Consider the following 18,650-nt stretch of genomic DNA (forward strand, 5'->3'; position numbering starts at 1 on the left):
TCCAGCACCTCTTGCCACCATCCCCTAGTGCCTGATTCCCCCTTCCTGTTCCTGCCTTCAAGTCATCATTTAGCCAGCACTCTCTTCCCATTGCCTCACTCCCCTCTCCCTCTCCAGGTGGAAATCAGTATTTGTATTCAGTGAATATCAACAGCCTCAGCTGAATCAAAAAAGTAGCACCACCCATCCCTAACAGAGATTTTAATATGTCATTTGTTACCGTTTGTAGAATATTTACAGGCAAGCACCCGGTACCTTTGAGGTTTACAATACATTGTATGATTGTGTGCAAGTACACAAATCAGTATGTGGTGTAATGTGTCTAGTAAAAAACCATATTCTAATACTAGTAAATGAATGATACGTTAGAGATATAGATAGTACACATGCTGGAACAGAGCTTTTATTTTATTCAGATGAGAGTCTGGGCCTCCCTATGGTTTGGAGTACTTGTATATAGCCCCTTCAGCTTCAGGCCTTTCTTTCAAGCTGGGAAAATTGCAATGTGTCCCATGCTGTATAGAGAGGAGACAGAAAAAGTTTATCAGTAGTTGTATACTAAAAGAACCAAATCATCTGTTAAGTTGTTCTGTTCAGTATGCAGAGGAGCTGCAAGGAGTCGATGCAAATAATAGAATTATCTGGGTATCAGCAAGACTTTCTCACAAATAATAGCTACTTTTTAATAGAAGGTGAATGGTCACAGAGATTTAGTTTAAATCAAAGTTATAAATTCAGCAGAGGCCAAGCCTTATAGCCAGTCTATGCAGAATGAGCCTGTCTAATTTAATCTATTTGATTGTTTAGTAAAGTCAAATGGCAGATTTTTTTTTAAAACAATATATCTGTATACTAAGCTTATTAAAAATCTTCACTGTGGTAATGTGATACTGTGAAAAATAATACCAAATATGAATAGATTCAAAGTTTCCCTTCAGAGGTATAATTAGCTGAACTTTGTGGCATGCCCTTACATATCAGTTGCAAAAGTATCTTTCCTTTGTTCAGGCCTCTGTGGTTCATAGAAGTTTCTCGGTGGTTTCCCCATTTAGTAAATGAAAAGCCCTGTATATGGGGATTAAATCCCAAACACACTGTGAAGCCCAGTGCTGACTGCATTCTCCATGTCTTCTGAGGAAGTTATTTTTACTATAATTCTAGTACTTGTTCCTTCTTTAGTACACTTCTTGTAAAAATCAAACACCTACCAGTGCTAATAAAATAATGACTTTAAACTTATATGGATTTTGACACGCAAATAACGTATATGATTTAGGAGAGTTGGGATTGAACCCATTAGTTCCTAGCTCTTCATATGTGGATTACTTTAGTAAATATTTTTAGTATAATTTCATGTTATTTTGTGTTGATAACTGGTAATGGTATTTTCAATTTAAAGCAATATTGGACTAATTTTCAGAAATGTTCCAAAAATTAATCCCAATATGCTATTGTTTGGGTGTTAGTTTAATTTTGGTGTAGGGTAAATGGAAATGATGCTGATTTTACAATTTTATGTGATTCTGTTTTTAATTTATGACAAATGGCCTACAAATAAACTTCTTTTAAGCTATGTAAATTGAAATTAATGAATGTGTGTATAATTATTTACGTTGTAAGACTGTAAAATTCAGACTTTTTTTATTCAGTTCTGCAGAATATTGCTTTATCTCCACTAGATGTCAGTCTGTTGACAGATCTTGTGTGAGGTGGTTACTGGTGAACAAAGCAGAAATTGTTAGTCCATTTCATAGCTCTGTTCTAATTTTTCACCTACAGTCTGTAGAATAACTGCAAATAGAAGATTTCTGAGTCACTGCACTGCTCTCTCTTGTTCTCTGATCTTTTATCCCTCTTTTCTCCTTTTAGTATAGGGTGACCAAATGTCCCGATTTTACAGGGACAGTCCCAGTTTTGGGGTGTTTTTCTTATACAGGCTCCTATTACCCCTCATCCCTTCCCAATGTTTCACATTTGCTGTCTGGTCACCCTATTTTAGTAAAATTTTTTGCACTGATAATTTCCAGTGATGCTGCTAGATGGGAGTAGTGCTACATCCTTCAAGATTTTCCTGTGGGTACTTCTAGTGTTCACCCATTCATCAGGGGACAGTTTTTGATCTCTTTATTCGAACAGGTAGTGGCTTTGTTGGTGAGTGAGTACCATGGGACTGTTTGAGAAGTATGTTACTACTTGAATAAGGTTATTAGATTCTGGCCCAAGGTTTGTCCTCCTAAAATGCTCAGATGCTTTTCCTCTAGTTTTCTTTCCTAAGACATTTTTCTCCAAAAAAATATTTCTTTCCAGGGCAAGTTCGATATCTAACATATTTCTAGCTATCGTTGCAATAACCAAACAGATCCGCAGATTTAGGAACTGAAGTAAATTGTCAAACCAGAAAGATCTATCTGACATTGGGAAGCATCACAAAGGGAGGATAAGGATTTGTGTACATATATGTTCGCATCCAATAATCCGTAACGTTGTCACTCATGCAATTTATTCCTTCTTTTATTTTTAAAGCAATCACCCACACTTCTTGTCTCCTTCAAATCCCTTCTCAAAACCCATATTTTCCCACAATTCCTCAAACAATAATCTAATTCCCTCTAAATATATTTTGAAAAGTAATTATTAAACAACAGTTAGGAACTAACAAGTGTACTTGTGATAATCAGGGTCCAAACACCTCTAGGGAGAACAAGGGGCATGAACCCCAAAGAATAAGCAATTGAATCCACTGCTTACATGCAATTTATTGTGCATAAATATATGTCAAGTGAGGCCTTTTATGAAAGGGTGTAATGTTCTCAACTTGATGGCCATTAGGAGATATGTATATGATTATGAATGTATATATGTGTAGTACACTATAATTATAACCAGAATGCAACTCCAGTGTCACCTCTCAGTCCTGTGGGGAAACAATTAGACAGGGAGGGGCACCTCCTAGGTTAGCTGTTTACACGAAACTAAGTGCAAGAACCTAGTATTGTACAACCTAGGAAAAGAGAATGATGGACCATTAAAGTTAATAGAAAAGTACTGAAACGGAAAAGAAAACCCCATTCTTGGAAATCTAAGGAAGGACGCGTTTCTCCCTCTCTTTGTAACCATGAATAAGGTTAAGATTTTGGCACGGTTATTTTTAGTAAAAATCACAGACAGGTCATGGGCAATAAACAAAAATTCACAGAAGTCCAAGACCTGTCTGTGACTTTTACTAAAAACAATAGGGAGGGCAGATGAGAGGTGGGGATGACTGAAGCCTGATGCCCGCTGTGGGAGGCAGGGCGGGGGGTCCCTCAGCCCTGAGGCCACAGCAAGTAGCCAGTCCTGGGGCTGCAGCGGGGGTCCCGGTGCTGGGGCTTCTTCTGCTCTGCCTGGTACTTCTGCTGGAGACCAGGGTCGGGTATGGAGGTTCCCCTGCTGCCCCTGGTGCACTTCTCCTTCCATCACCATTACTCGCTGTTTTCTCCTGAACACTGATCTCATCTTATGGGCAATTTAAACTGTGAGCTCTTTGGGGGAGGGATGACATTCTTCTTCCTTTTGTAAAGTGCCATGCACACTTCTGACATTCTGGACAAATGTGACATAACATTAATATAGGCACATGTACATCCTTAAACTACACCAGCATCAACCTACAACATGAAGGGAAACAGCAATTGTTTTTCTTTTTAATTTAGAATCATGTGAACTTGTATAAAAAAAAAATAATGGCATTAACTTGGTATTGGATTTAACATTAAAAAAAAAAAAGACACCCTAGCATATGATAGCTGCCATTTTTCAGGACAGAGAGCAAAGTGGTTTGTTCTTATACTTACCTGCTCCCCTCTGCTCCCTTCTCACTATTGTGTCCACACCCACCAGCAGGTTACATTCCACATTTCTCACAGCTCCTGCTAGGCTGAAAAATTTCTCCTGTTGCCTGAATTTGAATCCCAGCTTTCACCCTTTCTCCGTCCCATATATAGGGCCGGTGCAACCATTTAGGCGACCTAGGTGGTCGCCTATGTCGCTGGGATTTGGGGGGCGGCATTTTCTTCGGCAGCGACCGTGGCAGCTGGATCTTCAGCCGCCCTGGTCGCTGTCGGCATTTAGGCAGAGGGAGCTGGGGCAGGGGGGCGCGGGGAGGGCAGCCTGCAGCAAGTAAGGGGGGGCGGCACGCAGGAGAACTCCCCGCCCCAGCTCACCCCTGCCTCGCCTCATCCCAGAGCATGTCGTGGCCGCTTCACTTCTCCCGCCTCCCAGGCTTGCGGCACCTAAGCTGATTGGCACCGCAAGCCTGGGAGGCAGGAGAAGTGAAGCAGCGACGGCGTGCTCAGGGAAGAGGCGGGGCAGGGGTGAGCTGCTTCACTTCTCCCGCCTCTCAGGCTTGCGGTGCCAATCAACTTAGGCACCGCAAGCCTGGGAGGCAGGAGAAGTGAAGCAGCAACGGCACGCTCGGGATGGAGGTGGAGCAGGGGTGAGCGGGGAGGGGTGCCTCAGGGCAGAGGGTGCGGAGTTGCTGGGGGGGGGCGCCTCAGGGCAGAAGGGGGGATCTGCCATGGGGGGGTACCTCAGGGCAGAGGGGGAGAGCTGTCGCGGGGGTGGGGAGGGCGCCTCAGGGCGGGGGCTCGGGGACGGGGGATGGTGCAAGGTGGAAGTTTCGCCTAGGGCACGAAACATCCTTGCACCGGCCCTGCCCACATACATCCCAACAGCCAGCCTGTTTCCCGCCATACAAACACATCATACTCAAAGCAGTCCTGCTCTCCCTCCTACACACAGCAGCCGCCCTGCACAACAGCGACCCCTCCTCTTCCTCATTTTCTCAAGTACTTGCACCCACCAAAACAGCCCGACAGCATTCCACTACTTTCTAGTGGCCTCTCCATCTCTTGACATGCCACTGAACCCTCCCCTACTCCCCAACTCATATACAGACAGTACAGAGAAAAAAAAGAGGCTACTTATTGGGACACGCATACATGTATGCAGTGAGGTGTATGTCATGTGTTGCAGAGAAAAGGAGAATTGCTGTGGCAGTCAGTCTACGTTCTGGGGATTAAACCCCAAACACACCTTGAAGTTGTATTCCCAGGCAGATGCTGAGTGTGGAGCTGATCCTGCAACATACATGTCAATGGGAGTTTTTCCACTGACTTCATTTGAGGCAGGATCAAGCCCTGTATATGGGGATTAATCCCATATATACTGTGAAGGCCTTTGCTGCCCGGATTCTCCATGTATGGGGATAAATCTCTAAACAAAATGAAGTCCCATTCTGGCCAAATGTTGCTAGAATCAATCTCTGAGAGTGAGCTAAAGCTTCTGTCTTGTTTACACTTTGGCAACACCTAAATAGCCAATAAAATATGATTGATTTGGATGAGGGGGCTGTTCTGGTGTGGAAGAGGGTTGGGGAAAAGAGGAGAGAAGGAGAGCAAGGTTAGGCTGTTAGACTCCAAGAGGAAGTCAGTTAGGATTCAAGTTCAAGCAGCCCAAGAGATACTTTCAGCTTGGGTGGGTGGAGAGGCAGTAGCTGTGAAATGTGTGGAATGTAATCTGCAGGGAGAACAATGTGAAGTGGGAGTTAGGGTGTGGGGGGCAAGTGATAAGACACCACCAGCTTTGTACTGTCCCGCAAGATGGCTATTGCCAAGCTAAAGGGGCAAACTACACACAGTCATAGAAATGATTAATTTTCCACTGGCATTTCCTAGCTGATATGTGTCACTTTAAAAATCAAAATGCTATAGAGCCAAGTTCAGAGGTGTCATAAAAGGAGATGACTCACTTCCAATTTCTTAGACTCCCTTAAATTGCAAATCCTTTAGACCTACTTACACTCACTCTGCTGATGTCTAAATTTACATCTTCCAGCTTCCCAATGTGTAAGTTTAGGCTTGCTTTAACTTACACATGTTTACAACCTCCTGTATTTTGCTTTTCTTGTTCTAAACTAAAATCTAAAACTTCATTTTGTAATAAATATAATATTCATAAAAACAATAATGCAACCCCCCCAAACATGAAACTAACAGAACTCTGTCAACTGTCATCCTGACCAATTTGCTTTTGTGCTGTGTCCCTTTCACACCAAATGTGTTTTTCTTGTCCTTTTAGATAAGCTCTTTGTGGCAAGGGACTGTGTCCATCTATAAGTTTGTGTAACGGCGCAACATAATTAATTCCATTCAAAAAATTGGTTAAAGAACATTGTTAAGGTTGGAATGTCAAGCAGTCAAAAGTTAGGAAATGCTTCATTCATTGTGGAAGTTCCAAGGTGTGTAGCCAATGAGGCAGAGTAAACTACAACGGCTCTGAACCTGATACATATAGCAGCACAGAGAATCTCATCCTCTGATTTCTTTGCAATATCATTTGCTTCCATGACAATTTGGTATTGCTTCAATCACCTCTCCCAGCTCTCTGCCAGGTTCCCTTCCAGCCAGAAGGACACAGGGGGCTTCATTTGCTTCCTTTTGGTGAAAGATTGTTTGCTTCTGTCACCGTGTAACAAGAGTGTGACACACGAGTGGAATAAAAAACAAAACCTTAATTTCCTGGCCCCAGTCACATGACCTGGGACAAGGGCTAAAGCCAAATATCCTTGTCACTCATTGGGTCAGTATCCCGTCTCCAAGGGTTACTAATATGTTAGGAAGACTACAATGTCTATGTTCACCTGAACTCTTCAGTGCTTCTGAATACCCAAATTGCCACACCCACGAAAAATGCCTTTTTTTCAGTCTATGCTTGGTGAGAAGATGGTGTCTTCTCCTATCAGATGTGGATTAAGCCACTATTAGTGTTTAGAACCTGTAGGCTTGATTATCATAGAATCATAGAATCACAGAATATCAGGGTTGGAAGGGACCTTAGGAGGTCATCTAGTCCAACCCCCTTCTCAAGCATGACCAATCCCCAGACAGATCACCTAAATGTGAAACTGAAGACTTCTTTCTATAACTTCTGTTTTATGATTATATCTGATGTAAATAATTTACAACAATAACAGAGAGGCAACACCAAATTTATGTGACATGTACGTAACACTGAAAAGAAAATGAATAATATCACTCAAAATAGACTCAAAGAACTTGGCGTGTTTAACCTAACCAAATGAAGCTGAGGGGAGATATAATTGCTCTCTATAAATACATCAGAGGGATTAATACCAGGGAGGGAGAAGAGTTATTTAGATTAAGTGCCAATGTGGACACAAGAACAAATGGATATAAACTGGCCATCAACAAGTTTAGGCTTGAAATTAGATGAAGGTTTCTAATCATCAGAGAAGTGAGGTTCTGGAACAACCTCCCAAAGGGAGCAGTGGGGCCAAAAAACCTAACTGGTTTTAAGACTGAATTTATGATGGGAATGGTATGCTGAGGTTGGTGTGGTGGGGATCGTGTGCTGAGCTTGCCTACACTGGCATGTGGCACATCCATGACTACTAACAGTAAATATCTCCAGTGGCCAGAGACGGGACACTAGATGGGGAGGGCTCTGAGTTAATACAGAGGATTCTTTCCCAGGTATCTGGCTGTTGGGTCTTGATGACATGCTCAGGGTCTAACTCAGGGTCAGCAACCTTTCAGAAGTGGTGTGCTGAGTCTTCATTTATTCACGCGTACCATAGGGAACCCGGTCTAACTGATCACCATATTTGTGGTTGGAAAGGAACTTTCCCCTGGGTCAGATTGACAGAGACATGGGCTTCTTTTCACCTTCCCTCTGCAGCATGGGCATGGGTCATTTGCTGGTTTGAACTAGAGTAAATAGTGGATTCTTCGTAACTGAAGTCTTTAAATCAAGATTTGAGGGCTTCAGTAACTCAGCCAGAGTTTATGGGTCTATTATAGGAGTGGGAGGGTGAGATTCTGTGGCCCGCAATGCGCAGGTCAGTCTAGATGATCATGGTCTTTTCTGTGAGTCTGAGTCTATAAAATGAGGGACATTGGAGAGCTGGGGCCCAAATTATGATGAACTCTCTCACCCTGCATGATTATGACCTCCCATAACAGCTACACTTTGCTAGAACAGTCAACCTCCAGAGTGTGACACAATTTCTCAATGCCTGACCTGAAACCTCAGGGTCTTCCAAGAAAAATGCAAAACCTATTTCTGGAAGCCCTGCATAAAACTTGTCAAAAAGGCTATTCTACTATAGCCAGGGGATAGTTTGTTTGTTTTTCTTTTTGGTGAAGTTTTCTAAATATATTAGACAAGCCATATTTGAGCTATGAGACTTTGAAAGCTTACATTGCTTAGACTGCAAGCTCTGGGGCAGGGACTGGATTTTTATTGTGTGTAAACTACCGAGCACAATGCAGCCCTAACTGCTGATTGGGGTTGTTAGGTTGCCCTCATTATACAAATAAATATAAAGTAATGACTATTATGAAATGTTGATTTTTCTCTTTTGAAAATACAATTTTTTTAATCTACTCATAACTCAAAATGAATTTATAAAAACTTCAAAACTGATTTTATACGTAAAACAAAGATAACTAGTGAAGGTAATTATTTTACCCATATTCATGTACAAATGCTGTTTTTAGTGGAGGTGAGCTCAATACATGTTGTTCACCAGATCTTTCGCAGAAGTTATATTACAAGCTCCAGTCAATGGTACACCCTCACCTGGAATACTGTGTCACCCTACCTCAGAAAGGATGTAGCAATAATAGAGGGGGGGTCCAAAAACCGATGTTAAGGGATATTCAGAATAATGAATATCATAGAAAAGATACATTGGGAGCTTCTGGTTACCCTCTTTCATAAAGCAAGATCAAGGGGTATTCAATGAAATTACAAGGCAGCAAATTTACAACTGATAAAAGGATCACACAATTAGCCTGTGAAACTTACTGCTACAAGGTATCATTGAGCCTAAGAGTATAGCAAGATTCAAAAAAGAATTGGACAGTTACATGCATAACAAGAATATCAAGTTAGTATAAGCCAGCCTCTAAACTAATGAGGGTTATGAAGAAAGTACCTCTGTCTGTGTGCAAGTTATTTCAAAACTGTGTATTGCAATGATTTGTGCACCTTCCTCTGAAGCAGCTGGTGTTGGCTACTGTCAGACACAGGGTACTCAACTAGATGGACCTGGGATCTCATTCATGGCAACTGTTCCACCTGTTTTGAGTTTCCATTCCAATTCAAAGAAACAAAGAAACGTTTCTAGCTCTTTCAGAGATAAAGACAACCTTTGAAATGTTGAAATGTACTTTGATGTGTAGGCTTGTCAGTTTCATAGAATCATAGATTATTAGTGTTGGAAGGGATCTCAGGAGGTCATCTAGTCCGACCCTCTGCTCAAAGCAGGACCCATCCCCAAATGGTCCCCTCGAGGATTGAACTCACAACCCTGGGTTTAGCAGGCCTCCCAGTCTGCCACAGGAACTGTTGTAAAAAAGCATGGGACTTGTGAAAAGTTAGGCCACACTGTCCGATTATTTAATTTAATCACTATCACCCGATAGTTCTTATTTATCTAACTAATTTCCATTTGATATTTGTACAAATCATATTGTTTATATGTAACTTCAAGTAGTGCTTGTTGATACATGCCCAAGTAACATGTCCAGGCTGGCTTCAATCCTGGTGACTGACAATCATTAGAAACAAGAGGATCACTGCTGGATATTAATGCAGGAGGAAGAGAAGTTTACCTCTGGTCTAGCTCAGGAGGGATGACAACTGAATTTATTTCTAAAGGAAAAGGCAATATGTTTGTAAGCAGGGTCTGAATGAATGCTTCCCTGACAGCTAGATGGGAGGGGGAGAGACTTTGGGTGTGTTTATGTACATACAGTTTGCTCCTGCTCTGCTTAGATATTCAGCAGATACAGCAGTGTCAAAGTGATGAACTTTAGCTGGTGTTGGGTACAAATTACCTTAGTACTGAATGCTATGGGTAGTGATATATGGTTACCAATGTTGTAATTACAGCGAGTCCTCGGACTTACGACACAATTTGGTCCTCAGAATTGCGTTGTAAGTCAAAACGTAAGTTGAAAACACTTTTCCCATAGGAATCAATGGTATGAAGGGGGGATTGGTTCCTGAACCAATGCTTGATACACTATTTTCACCACTCAGATTTTTGTAGTAAATGAATTATATCTGACTGATGTTGCAACATCAAATGTATTTACTGTACACTGTATGTTGTAAACAGCATTCAAATAAACATATAAACTCACACATGCTGTTCAGAATGCTGGCAACACAGGTTCAGAAAGCCAGGGAGAATGGCACACATACTGAGCCTCAGCCAATCACTGTTTAAGCTTATTGATTGGCTCCCAGCCCGGGCTCAGCCAATCAAAAACAAACAGCAACCCTACCCAGCAACAAGCTACTCTGCTGCCTCAAGGCCAATCAGAAGTGATCCCTTCCAACTCCATACCAGTATAACACAACCAGGAAGTAATTTCAAGCGAACTTTATGCAAACAGAGTGTTGAAGGGAGAAACAAGTGTTTTAGGGGCAAAACGGGTTGTCAGTTGAAAAGCGTTGTAAATGGTGTCCGATGAAAGTTGGGTGTCATATGTTCGAGGACTCCCTGTACTGTAGGAATACAGGAAAGCAGGACCGTGCTTAACCTGTCCCAAATAAAGGGGCCACCCTCAATTGAAAGAGCCTCGTTAAGCCAGGGGCTTGAATGTCAGAGGCCTATGAAAGTAATGGGAGATAAGTATCCTAACTAGGAGAATATATACCCCTGTCAAGGATTTTCCCTAGACTGGTTTAATTTGTTTCTCCCCACTGTTCAAATAATAAAGATAAATAGGTTTCATTAGAAGTCTCTGTGTTATGTTAACTGCCCAATGAGAGCTGAAATCAGTTGTGATAGGACTTTCCACTCAGCCTGCTAAGTGCTGAGATCACAGAATAGAGGCAGGTGGCAGCAGAAGGCAATTGACAGTCAGCTGGTGAATGAGTGGCTGATGAGTAGCCTGCAGAGCAGTTGGTGGAGAGGCCAGAGCTTCCAACATTGCTGCTACTTGCTGAGCTGAAGTGGGGCAGCAATGGTGAGAAATCTGAAGCATAAAAACCTAGCGTAAAGTCAGAGAATGTTTTACCTCTGGATGGGGAACCTTCACCTCCATTGCTGCTAGAAGGGTTAGGCACAGGTATTCACACTCCTCCCAGTGTTAGTGGCATGTCTTCAAAGTTGGTGATGGAGGAAATGAAAAAAGGAAAAGTCATAGTGCTCAAGGAAAAAAAAAATCAGAGAATCTGTAACTTCTATGACATACTCAGCTTCCCACTGATTGTAGAAGACATAAATGCTCAAGATTTACACATACAATTGAATGAGGAGAGGCAACAACAGCTACACATCACTAATCAAAATCCTTTAATTAGGCTTGGCAGAATATTTTTTTTATATAATTTCAATGGCTAGTATCAATGTTTATTTTTAAGCATCTTTTTCTATTTTTATCAATTTAAATTTTCATAGCTGTGGGAAAATATGGGGTGGTCAGACAATGAGGGATCAGAAAATATTTAATGACAGAAGGCACTGAGAGTCAAAAGGTTAAAGTGTTACAGTCATTAGAACACAAATTGTCAACATCACATGTTAAAAAATACAAAGTAAATATCCTTAAGTCAAACTCTAATAAGCTCTCAAGCAGCATTTTACATAGTCTACCTGTAAATTTCAATTATTATTGATGGAAATATTTTTGTCCGTTTCTGTGTGTATGGTGAAATCAATGTTTACCAATAAAACTGAATCCTTCCAAGCCTACCTTTAAGGTAGATTGCATGGTAGTTGGACTTTGCTTGAAGCAACAAATAGCCCTCTGTTTGGTGATGGAAACTTAATTACACATTCCCTGAATTTGGGTTTTTGTTTACTTCTAATATTTAAAATTACTATATGTCTCTTAGGTACATGTGGGGACTGTCCACAAATTATGTAACACTTTTCTGTGATTTTTCAAGACTTACCCGCTCCTTTGTAACACTTTATAACACTGAAACAAACATTCTGTCATGCAAAATTAAGGACCCATCCATCCAGCAATGCATTATGTAATTTATGCACAGCCCGCATGTACACTTATCTCAACACCAATGCTCACAGGCATCACACGTAGCTGCACACATGCACTCACATATGTGCACACTCATACACACATTTACACGCATGCATATACAGATATCACTAGGCCTTAAATTTTCACTATTTCCCAGAGCCCCGGGGCTAGCCAGGGTTCCTGCAGGTTTGAAAATCTTTACTAGAGCTCCACTCTGGATGGCTCTGGCTGAATATAACCCCATGGATCTCACCCCTATCAACGCACATCTGTACACGTGCATGCACGCACACATACCCACACGCATCGATCTGTGCGCATACTTAACACGTCCTCAGATATCACACACACCTGCACACACACGCCCACAGGCGCACGTGGGGCATACATGTCAGTGTGCACACGCCCCCGCATGTCCGTGTCTCACCCGCGCACACGCACGCCGGGCCCTCCCACGTGTGGCCGAGCGGCAGGGGCCGGGCCCGGGCAGTCCCTACCCTGGCGCCGCTCGGGGCGGAGCGGGGATGAGGCGCACGATGGCGGCGGCCGGGCCCGAGGAGGCGCTGCCCGCTCTGGCCCAGCAGCTGGGACTCGCCGCCCGAGCGGAGCGGCCCTCGGAGGCCTCGTCGGGCCCCGGCTGCCTGGAGACCGTGCGGCGGCTGACGGGCCTGTTCCGGGAGGCGCGGCCCAGGTAGCGGGGAGGAGGGGCCCCACGTGGGACTGGGGGCGTGCGCCGGGCAAGGGGGGGTCAGTGCGGCGAGGAGGGGGGTGTGCGGGTGTCATGGGGGGTGTATGTGTGTGCGCGCGTGTAGCGAGGTGTAAGGAGGTGTGTGAGCGTTTCGTTTGCCGGTGCTATGGGGCTGTACTGAGGGGGGGTGTTTTGCGGGGGTTATGTGTACTGGGGGGCGTATGGGCTGTGTGTGCACGTGTATCGGTGATATGGGGCTGATCTGGTACCGGGGTGAGGGGGCGTATGGTGTGTGTACAAGTACTGGGGGTATATTGGAGTGTATGGCTGTGTGTGTGTTGCTCTGGATGTGGGGAGCTGATCTGTTCCTGGCCACAGGGGTGTGTGGGGCTGGGGCAGTGCATTGTCTGAGCTCTCTGTGTGTGGGAGGACTGGGAGTACTGGTGAGTCTCTAAATGGAGGCAGAGGGGTCTGTACCTGGTTTTCAAGATTAGATTAAGCCCCCCCCCCCCCCCGCTCTCTCTAGGTAGTTGCAGACTAGAGATGATCCTGTCACCTGTGCATGATGTTTGGTTTCAGGGCTTTCTTGCTCCCCATTAAAGGGGGTGGTTTGAAATCATCCTATATGTCAAAAACAAAGTCTGCATTTCAAGCTATAAAGGTCACAACAGCTGTTGTAGTTCTTAAACTCTTATCTTCATTGTGCTTTGCTTTCCTGCCAGGGTCTGAGTGGGTCACTGAGTGGGTCTGAGGAAAACAGGAGCCGGACGTATATTGGTGCTCCCTTGCAGGTGCTCTTGCAGCCCTATTTTCTCTAATGCTCTACAGCAGTAATGTGTTTCCTGGTCACTTGGAATGATCTGGGAAATGAAGATGGGCTTCAGTTCTTCTGCTAGGCCCCTTGCTAATGAAGCAGATGTGGCCTGTGAGCCATCACACATGGTTTGGGGTCTGATAGGTAAGGGAAATATAGCTTCCCCCTACCTGTACCCTCTCTGCTCTGTGCATGGATCCTGGGAGTATCCCTGCTTCCATACCAGAGCCTGGGGAGCAGGTGAGGGAGAGTATGCTTCTCTATCTGCACTTGTCTCTGTTCCCTGCATGGGTCTCTGGTTCAGGGAGACAGTAACAACCACATCTTTCTCTCCAAGGGCTACCTTCATTACTATTAGGCCTTGTCTAGGTGGGGTTTTAGCCACTGGTGCAGACCACTACTGTAGACACAGTTTACACCAGAGCAGCACAGGTGTGAAATAGGGGTTAACTGTAGCAGTGCAAATTATGTCTGCTAGTGGTTTGCATCAGTGCAGCAACAACATTAGTAGCTAAAATCCAAATGTAAACAAGGCCTTTGAGTGGGTGGCAAGAGCGTGCTTGTTACAATCCAGAATGATGGTATGCCAGTGCAAAGAAAGATTAGAAAGTGAAATTGATAACTTTTGTAGAAATTAAACAAAGCCCTGTTGAAAGTAAACAAAGGGGAAAAAAGACATCTCTTCATTTTATTATCTTAAATGTTACACAAAACATGTAGTTAATCAAAATTCTGTCTGAATTTTCTTTATTTTTATTTTAGTTTTCAGGTAATCGGATCTATATGAGCAGGTCCTTGCACCGATGTAGGGCTGGTCTACACTGGGGGTGGGGAACGGTATCGATCTAAGATACTTCGACTTCAGCTACGCTATTCACGTAGCTGAAATTGCGTATCTTAGATCAATTTTCCTCGAGTGCTCACGGAGCGGAATCGATGTCCGCGGCTCCCAGTGTAGACTCCACTACTGTCACTTGCTCCGGTGGAGTTCCGGAGTCGATGGGAGTGTGTTCGGGGATCGATATATTGCGTCTAGATGAGACACAATATATCGATCACCGAAAAATCGATCGCTACCCACCGATATGGCGGGTAGTCTGGACGTACCTGTAGAACTGCACTGGCTTGAGTGGCTCTGTTTGGGTGCAAGAGTTGACCCATGTGGATCCAGTTACAGGATTAGTGGGAACAATAGCTTGTAACTCATATGTTGAAGATAAAAAAATGTAGGTTAATCATATGTTTGTGTTAAAAAGCTAACATTTACATGTTATTTTTAAAATTCATTTTCTTGAAATTACACTTTCCCTAACTAGGGTATGGCTATGTTTTGAGCTGGGCGTGTACTTCCGAAGTGGAGGAAACATACGCATGCTAGCTTGATGTGAGCTAGCAAACTAAAAATAGTTAGGTTAACTAGTCCTGCCCATTCAGGGCACAGTGGCTACACTCTATTTTTAAAGAGGACAGGAGTACTTGTGGCACCTTAGAGACTAAGGGTACGTCTTTGCTACCCGCCGTATTGGCGGAGAGCAATCGATTGCTTGGGGATCGATATATCGCGTCTCATCTAGACGCGATATATCAATCCCCGAATGCGCTTATATCGATTCCGTAACTCCACCAACCCGAACGGAGTTGTGGAATCGACAGGGGAGCCGCGGACATCGATCCCACGCTGTGAGGACGATGAGTAATTCGATCTTAGATACTTCGACTTCAGCTACGTTATTCACGTAGCTGAAGTTGCGTATCTAAGATCGATTTTCCTCCGTAGTGTAGACCAGCCCTAACAAATTGATTTGAGTATAAGCTTTCGTGGTCTACAGCCCACTTCATCGGATGCATGCAGTGGAAAATACAGTAGGAGGATAGATTTTTTATATATATATAAAAATGTACACACGCACACACAGAGAACATGAAACAATGGGTGTTAACATACACACTCTAACGAGAGTGATCAGTTAAGGTGAGCTATTACCAGCAGGAGAGAAGAAAACTTTTTGTAGCGGTAATCAAAATGGTCCTTTTGTAGCAGTTGACAGGAAGGTGTAAGGAACAGTAGGAGGGGAATAAATATGAGGAAATAGTTTAACTTTCTGTAATGGCCCATCCACTCCCAGTCTTTATTCAAGCATAATTTAATGGTGTCCATTTTGCAAACTAATTCCAATTCAGCAGTCTCTCATTGGAGTCTGTTTTTGAAGTATTTTTGTTGTAATATTGCGACTTTTAGGGCTGTAATCGAGTGACCAGGGAGACTGAAGTGTTCTCTGAATGGTTTTTGAATGTTATAATTCTTGACATCTGATTTGTGTCCATTTATTCTTTTACGTAGAGACTATCCGGTTTGGCCAATGTACATGCAGAGGGACATTGCTGGCACATGATGGCATATATCACATTGGTAGATGTGCAAGTGAACGAGCCTCTGATAGTGTGGCTGATGTGATTAGGTCCTATGATGGTGTCTCTTGAATAGTGTGATCAGAACTAGTGAGCTGGGAATTGTCCTCAGTTCAAAGTGTGAACATGCTACAATTTATGTTTTGTTTGTATTTTTTTTAAACCTTTTCAAAACCTAATATTGCTTGTTATATCCTTCCTTAGTTTTTTATCTGGTCTTATGCGTAGGACACTGAAACAGGGCTTAAGATCCTGGTTTGATTCCCTGCTGTATCACAGCTGATTTGTGTGACCATGGGCAATTTTCACAATTTGTTTCTCATTTGTTTGTGTGTGCGCATGTGTTTAAATACTGCTGTTTGGGAACTTATCTAACTAGAGCTGGATAAATAACAGATTGGTTGGTTTGATGGCAGTTCTGAAAAACTGTGAAAAACAATCTTTTTGGGTCAAAGCATTTCATTTTGATTTTTTGAGCATTTTTAAACGGTTTGGAATTTTTTAAATAAAATTGAAGGAAATTTAAAAAAAATCATTGAACTAAAAAAATTAAAATATTTAGAAAATACCCAAACAATTTTTTTTATTTTTTGCACGTTCTTTGTTTTTTCACTAAACCTTTTTTCACTAAACTAACTCAAATTCACAAAATGTGTCATTATCACCAAATCTGCATTTTTCGCTAGAAGTATGTTTCAGACAGAAAACTTAGCCAAGCTGTGCGTCCAAGGATATGTATACACTTCGAATGCTACAGTGGTGCGGCTGCAGCAGTGCAGCTGCGCCACTGTAGTGCTTCAGGATGGGTTTTCCCGTTGGGGTAGGTAATCCACCTCCCAAGAGGTGGGGGGAGGGATAGCTCAGTGGTTTGAGCTTTGGCCTGCTAAACCCAGGGTTGTGAGTTCAGTCCTTGAGGGGGCAACTTAGGGATCTGGGGCATAAATCAGTACTTGGTCCTGCTAGTGAAGGCAGGGGGCTGGGCTCGATGAACTTTCAAGGTCTCTTCCAGTTCTAGGAGATTGATATATCTCCAATTATTAAATTAAATTAGGTGGTAACTTGGTTACACTCAGTGAGTAGCCCTTTATCAGTGGAGTGTTCTTGACTATGGATACACTTACTGGAACAAAGCAGAATGAGCCCAAACTACACATTTCAGAGCATGGTATTGACATCATCTCACAATAACAAAGGCAAAAGAACAAGTTAATTTAATACAGAAATTCTTCCATGTAAAAAGGGGCTAACCTAAGACTGGGAGAGCAGGATCCTCTATATAGAAAATGTAATGCGACTTTTTTTATTTATTGAAGTAATAGATTTATCAGAAATGCATGAAGTTTTGGTTATGCTTAGAGGAATGGCATTTTTAAATCATGGCAATTTAAATCACACTTCTACCTGAAGTTTTTACTTACTAATATTGCAAGTAGCATCAAAAATTTAAGCTCTTTGGGGCAGGGACCATCTCTTTGTTCTGTTTGTAGAGCACCTCAGACAATGAGATCCTGGTCCATAACTAGGGCTCCTAGGTACTATGGTAATACAAATATTTAATAACAGATTACAGGAAAATATTTTTCTTCCATTTACTTTGTACATTCCACAGCATTTTGAGTATAGTCAATGTCACTGTTTTACCTGTATGTTTGTGGGCCTTTCACATGCGAACAGGAAAGAGGAAAAACTTTAGTTTACCCCATCTGCCAAAAAATAAACAAACTGTAAACCCACAAACATTGACTGGGGGGTTTAGGGGCAAGTGTAGTAGCAGAAACTATTCTTGGGCTTCTTGCAATTGACTTAAGCCTGCCCAACCATCCCATTATGGTTAAAATGATTATGCATATAGTTACTTGTATCTTTGGTTAGCAATATTTTCACATAGATACTTTTTAATCTGTGGAAAGAGCACTGCTTTGAGAGGAATGATGGTATTATTGTAAAGCCCTATACTGGGAACCACATCTGGGTTCTGTACCTGGATCTGTTGCAGACTTGTGTGACCTTGGGCACATCGTTTATGGTTTGTTTGTTTTTTTCTTCTGGAACTGGCAAGCACCCATAAAACTAATGTATTTCTTTGTGCTTTGCTGCCACATACATGGAATAAACTTCCCTATTTTGTTAATAGTGGGAAGATAAATCCATTAATGTGTGTCAGGTGCTCAGATTCTACAGTGAGGAGCAACATAGAAAAAACTGTAAATATTGGCATTTAAAATAGTTTGTTGGAAACTAGCAGAATAATGAGATCTTCATATTTTACTAGAATATATTATAAAAAATCATGCGCTACCTTTTTCTGAACAAATTTCTTATTTTTTAGATTATCCTTTTTAATCAAAACTTCTGATTTCTGTTTATAATATAGGCTATCACAATAGCCTGAATTTCATAATCCAGTAAACAGTTAAAATGGCTTTCTGAACAATTCTTATGCTGCACAACTGCAGTTTGCTAAACAGAATAAAACTTTTTTTTTGTATTGAAAAGCCTTTTGTAACTGTTTTTTACAATACAGCCAGCTAGAGTACACGTTAAAAAAACCAAAAACCAAAACCAAAAATCTGTACTTAGAGCTTTTGCTTGTCTTTTACCAATTTAAAATAAATGACCATTGTATACTAGAAAGGGGTGGCTCAGATTAGCTTCTGACTTCTATATTTTGAAGTAA

General features: G+C 42.3%; 1 protein-coding gene and 1 long non-coding RNA gene across 8 annotated transcripts in view; one reads left to right on the forward strand and one right to left on the reverse strand.

Annotated features, from left to right (window-relative positions):
• Nucleotides 1-378: 378 nt before the first annotated feature.
• LOC127057828 (uncharacterized) lies at nucleotides 379-12,653 on the reverse strand. 3 transcript variants are annotated; one of them, XR_007776189.1, is made up of 3 exons: nucleotides 12,560-12,653; nucleotides 11,094-11,177; nucleotides 379-515 (listed from the first exon to the last, which is right to left on the reverse strand). It is a non-coding gene; the product is annotated as an uncharacterized LOC127057828 (long non-coding RNA). The 3 variants fall into 3 exon arrangements; XR_007776190.1 differs by lacking the exon at nucleotides 12,560-12,653 and adding an exon at nucleotides 12,451-12,554; XR_007776188.1 differs by lacking the exon at nucleotides 12,560-12,653 and adding an exon at nucleotides 12,414-12,496.
• Nucleotides 12,587-18,650, forward strand: part of ATXN10 (ataxin 10) — a 184,905-nt gene continuing 178,841 nt past the window's right edge. For all 5 annotated transcript variants that reach the window (XM_050965846.1, XM_050965855.1, XM_050965827.1 and 2 more), the window contains exon 1: nucleotides 12,587-12,753. In XM_050965846.1, the coding sequence (XP_050821803.1) occupies nucleotides 12,587-12,753 (167 nt within the window). The remainder of the gene's footprint in view (nucleotides 12,754-18,650) is intronic.

This window comes from Gopherus flavomarginatus, chromosome 1 (genome assembly GCF_025201925.1).
Source record: "Gopherus flavomarginatus isolate rGopFla2 chromosome 1, rGopFla2.mat.asm, whole genome shotgun sequence".
Lineage (NCBI taxonomy): Eukaryota > Metazoa > Chordata > Testudines > Testudinidae > Gopherus > Gopherus flavomarginatus.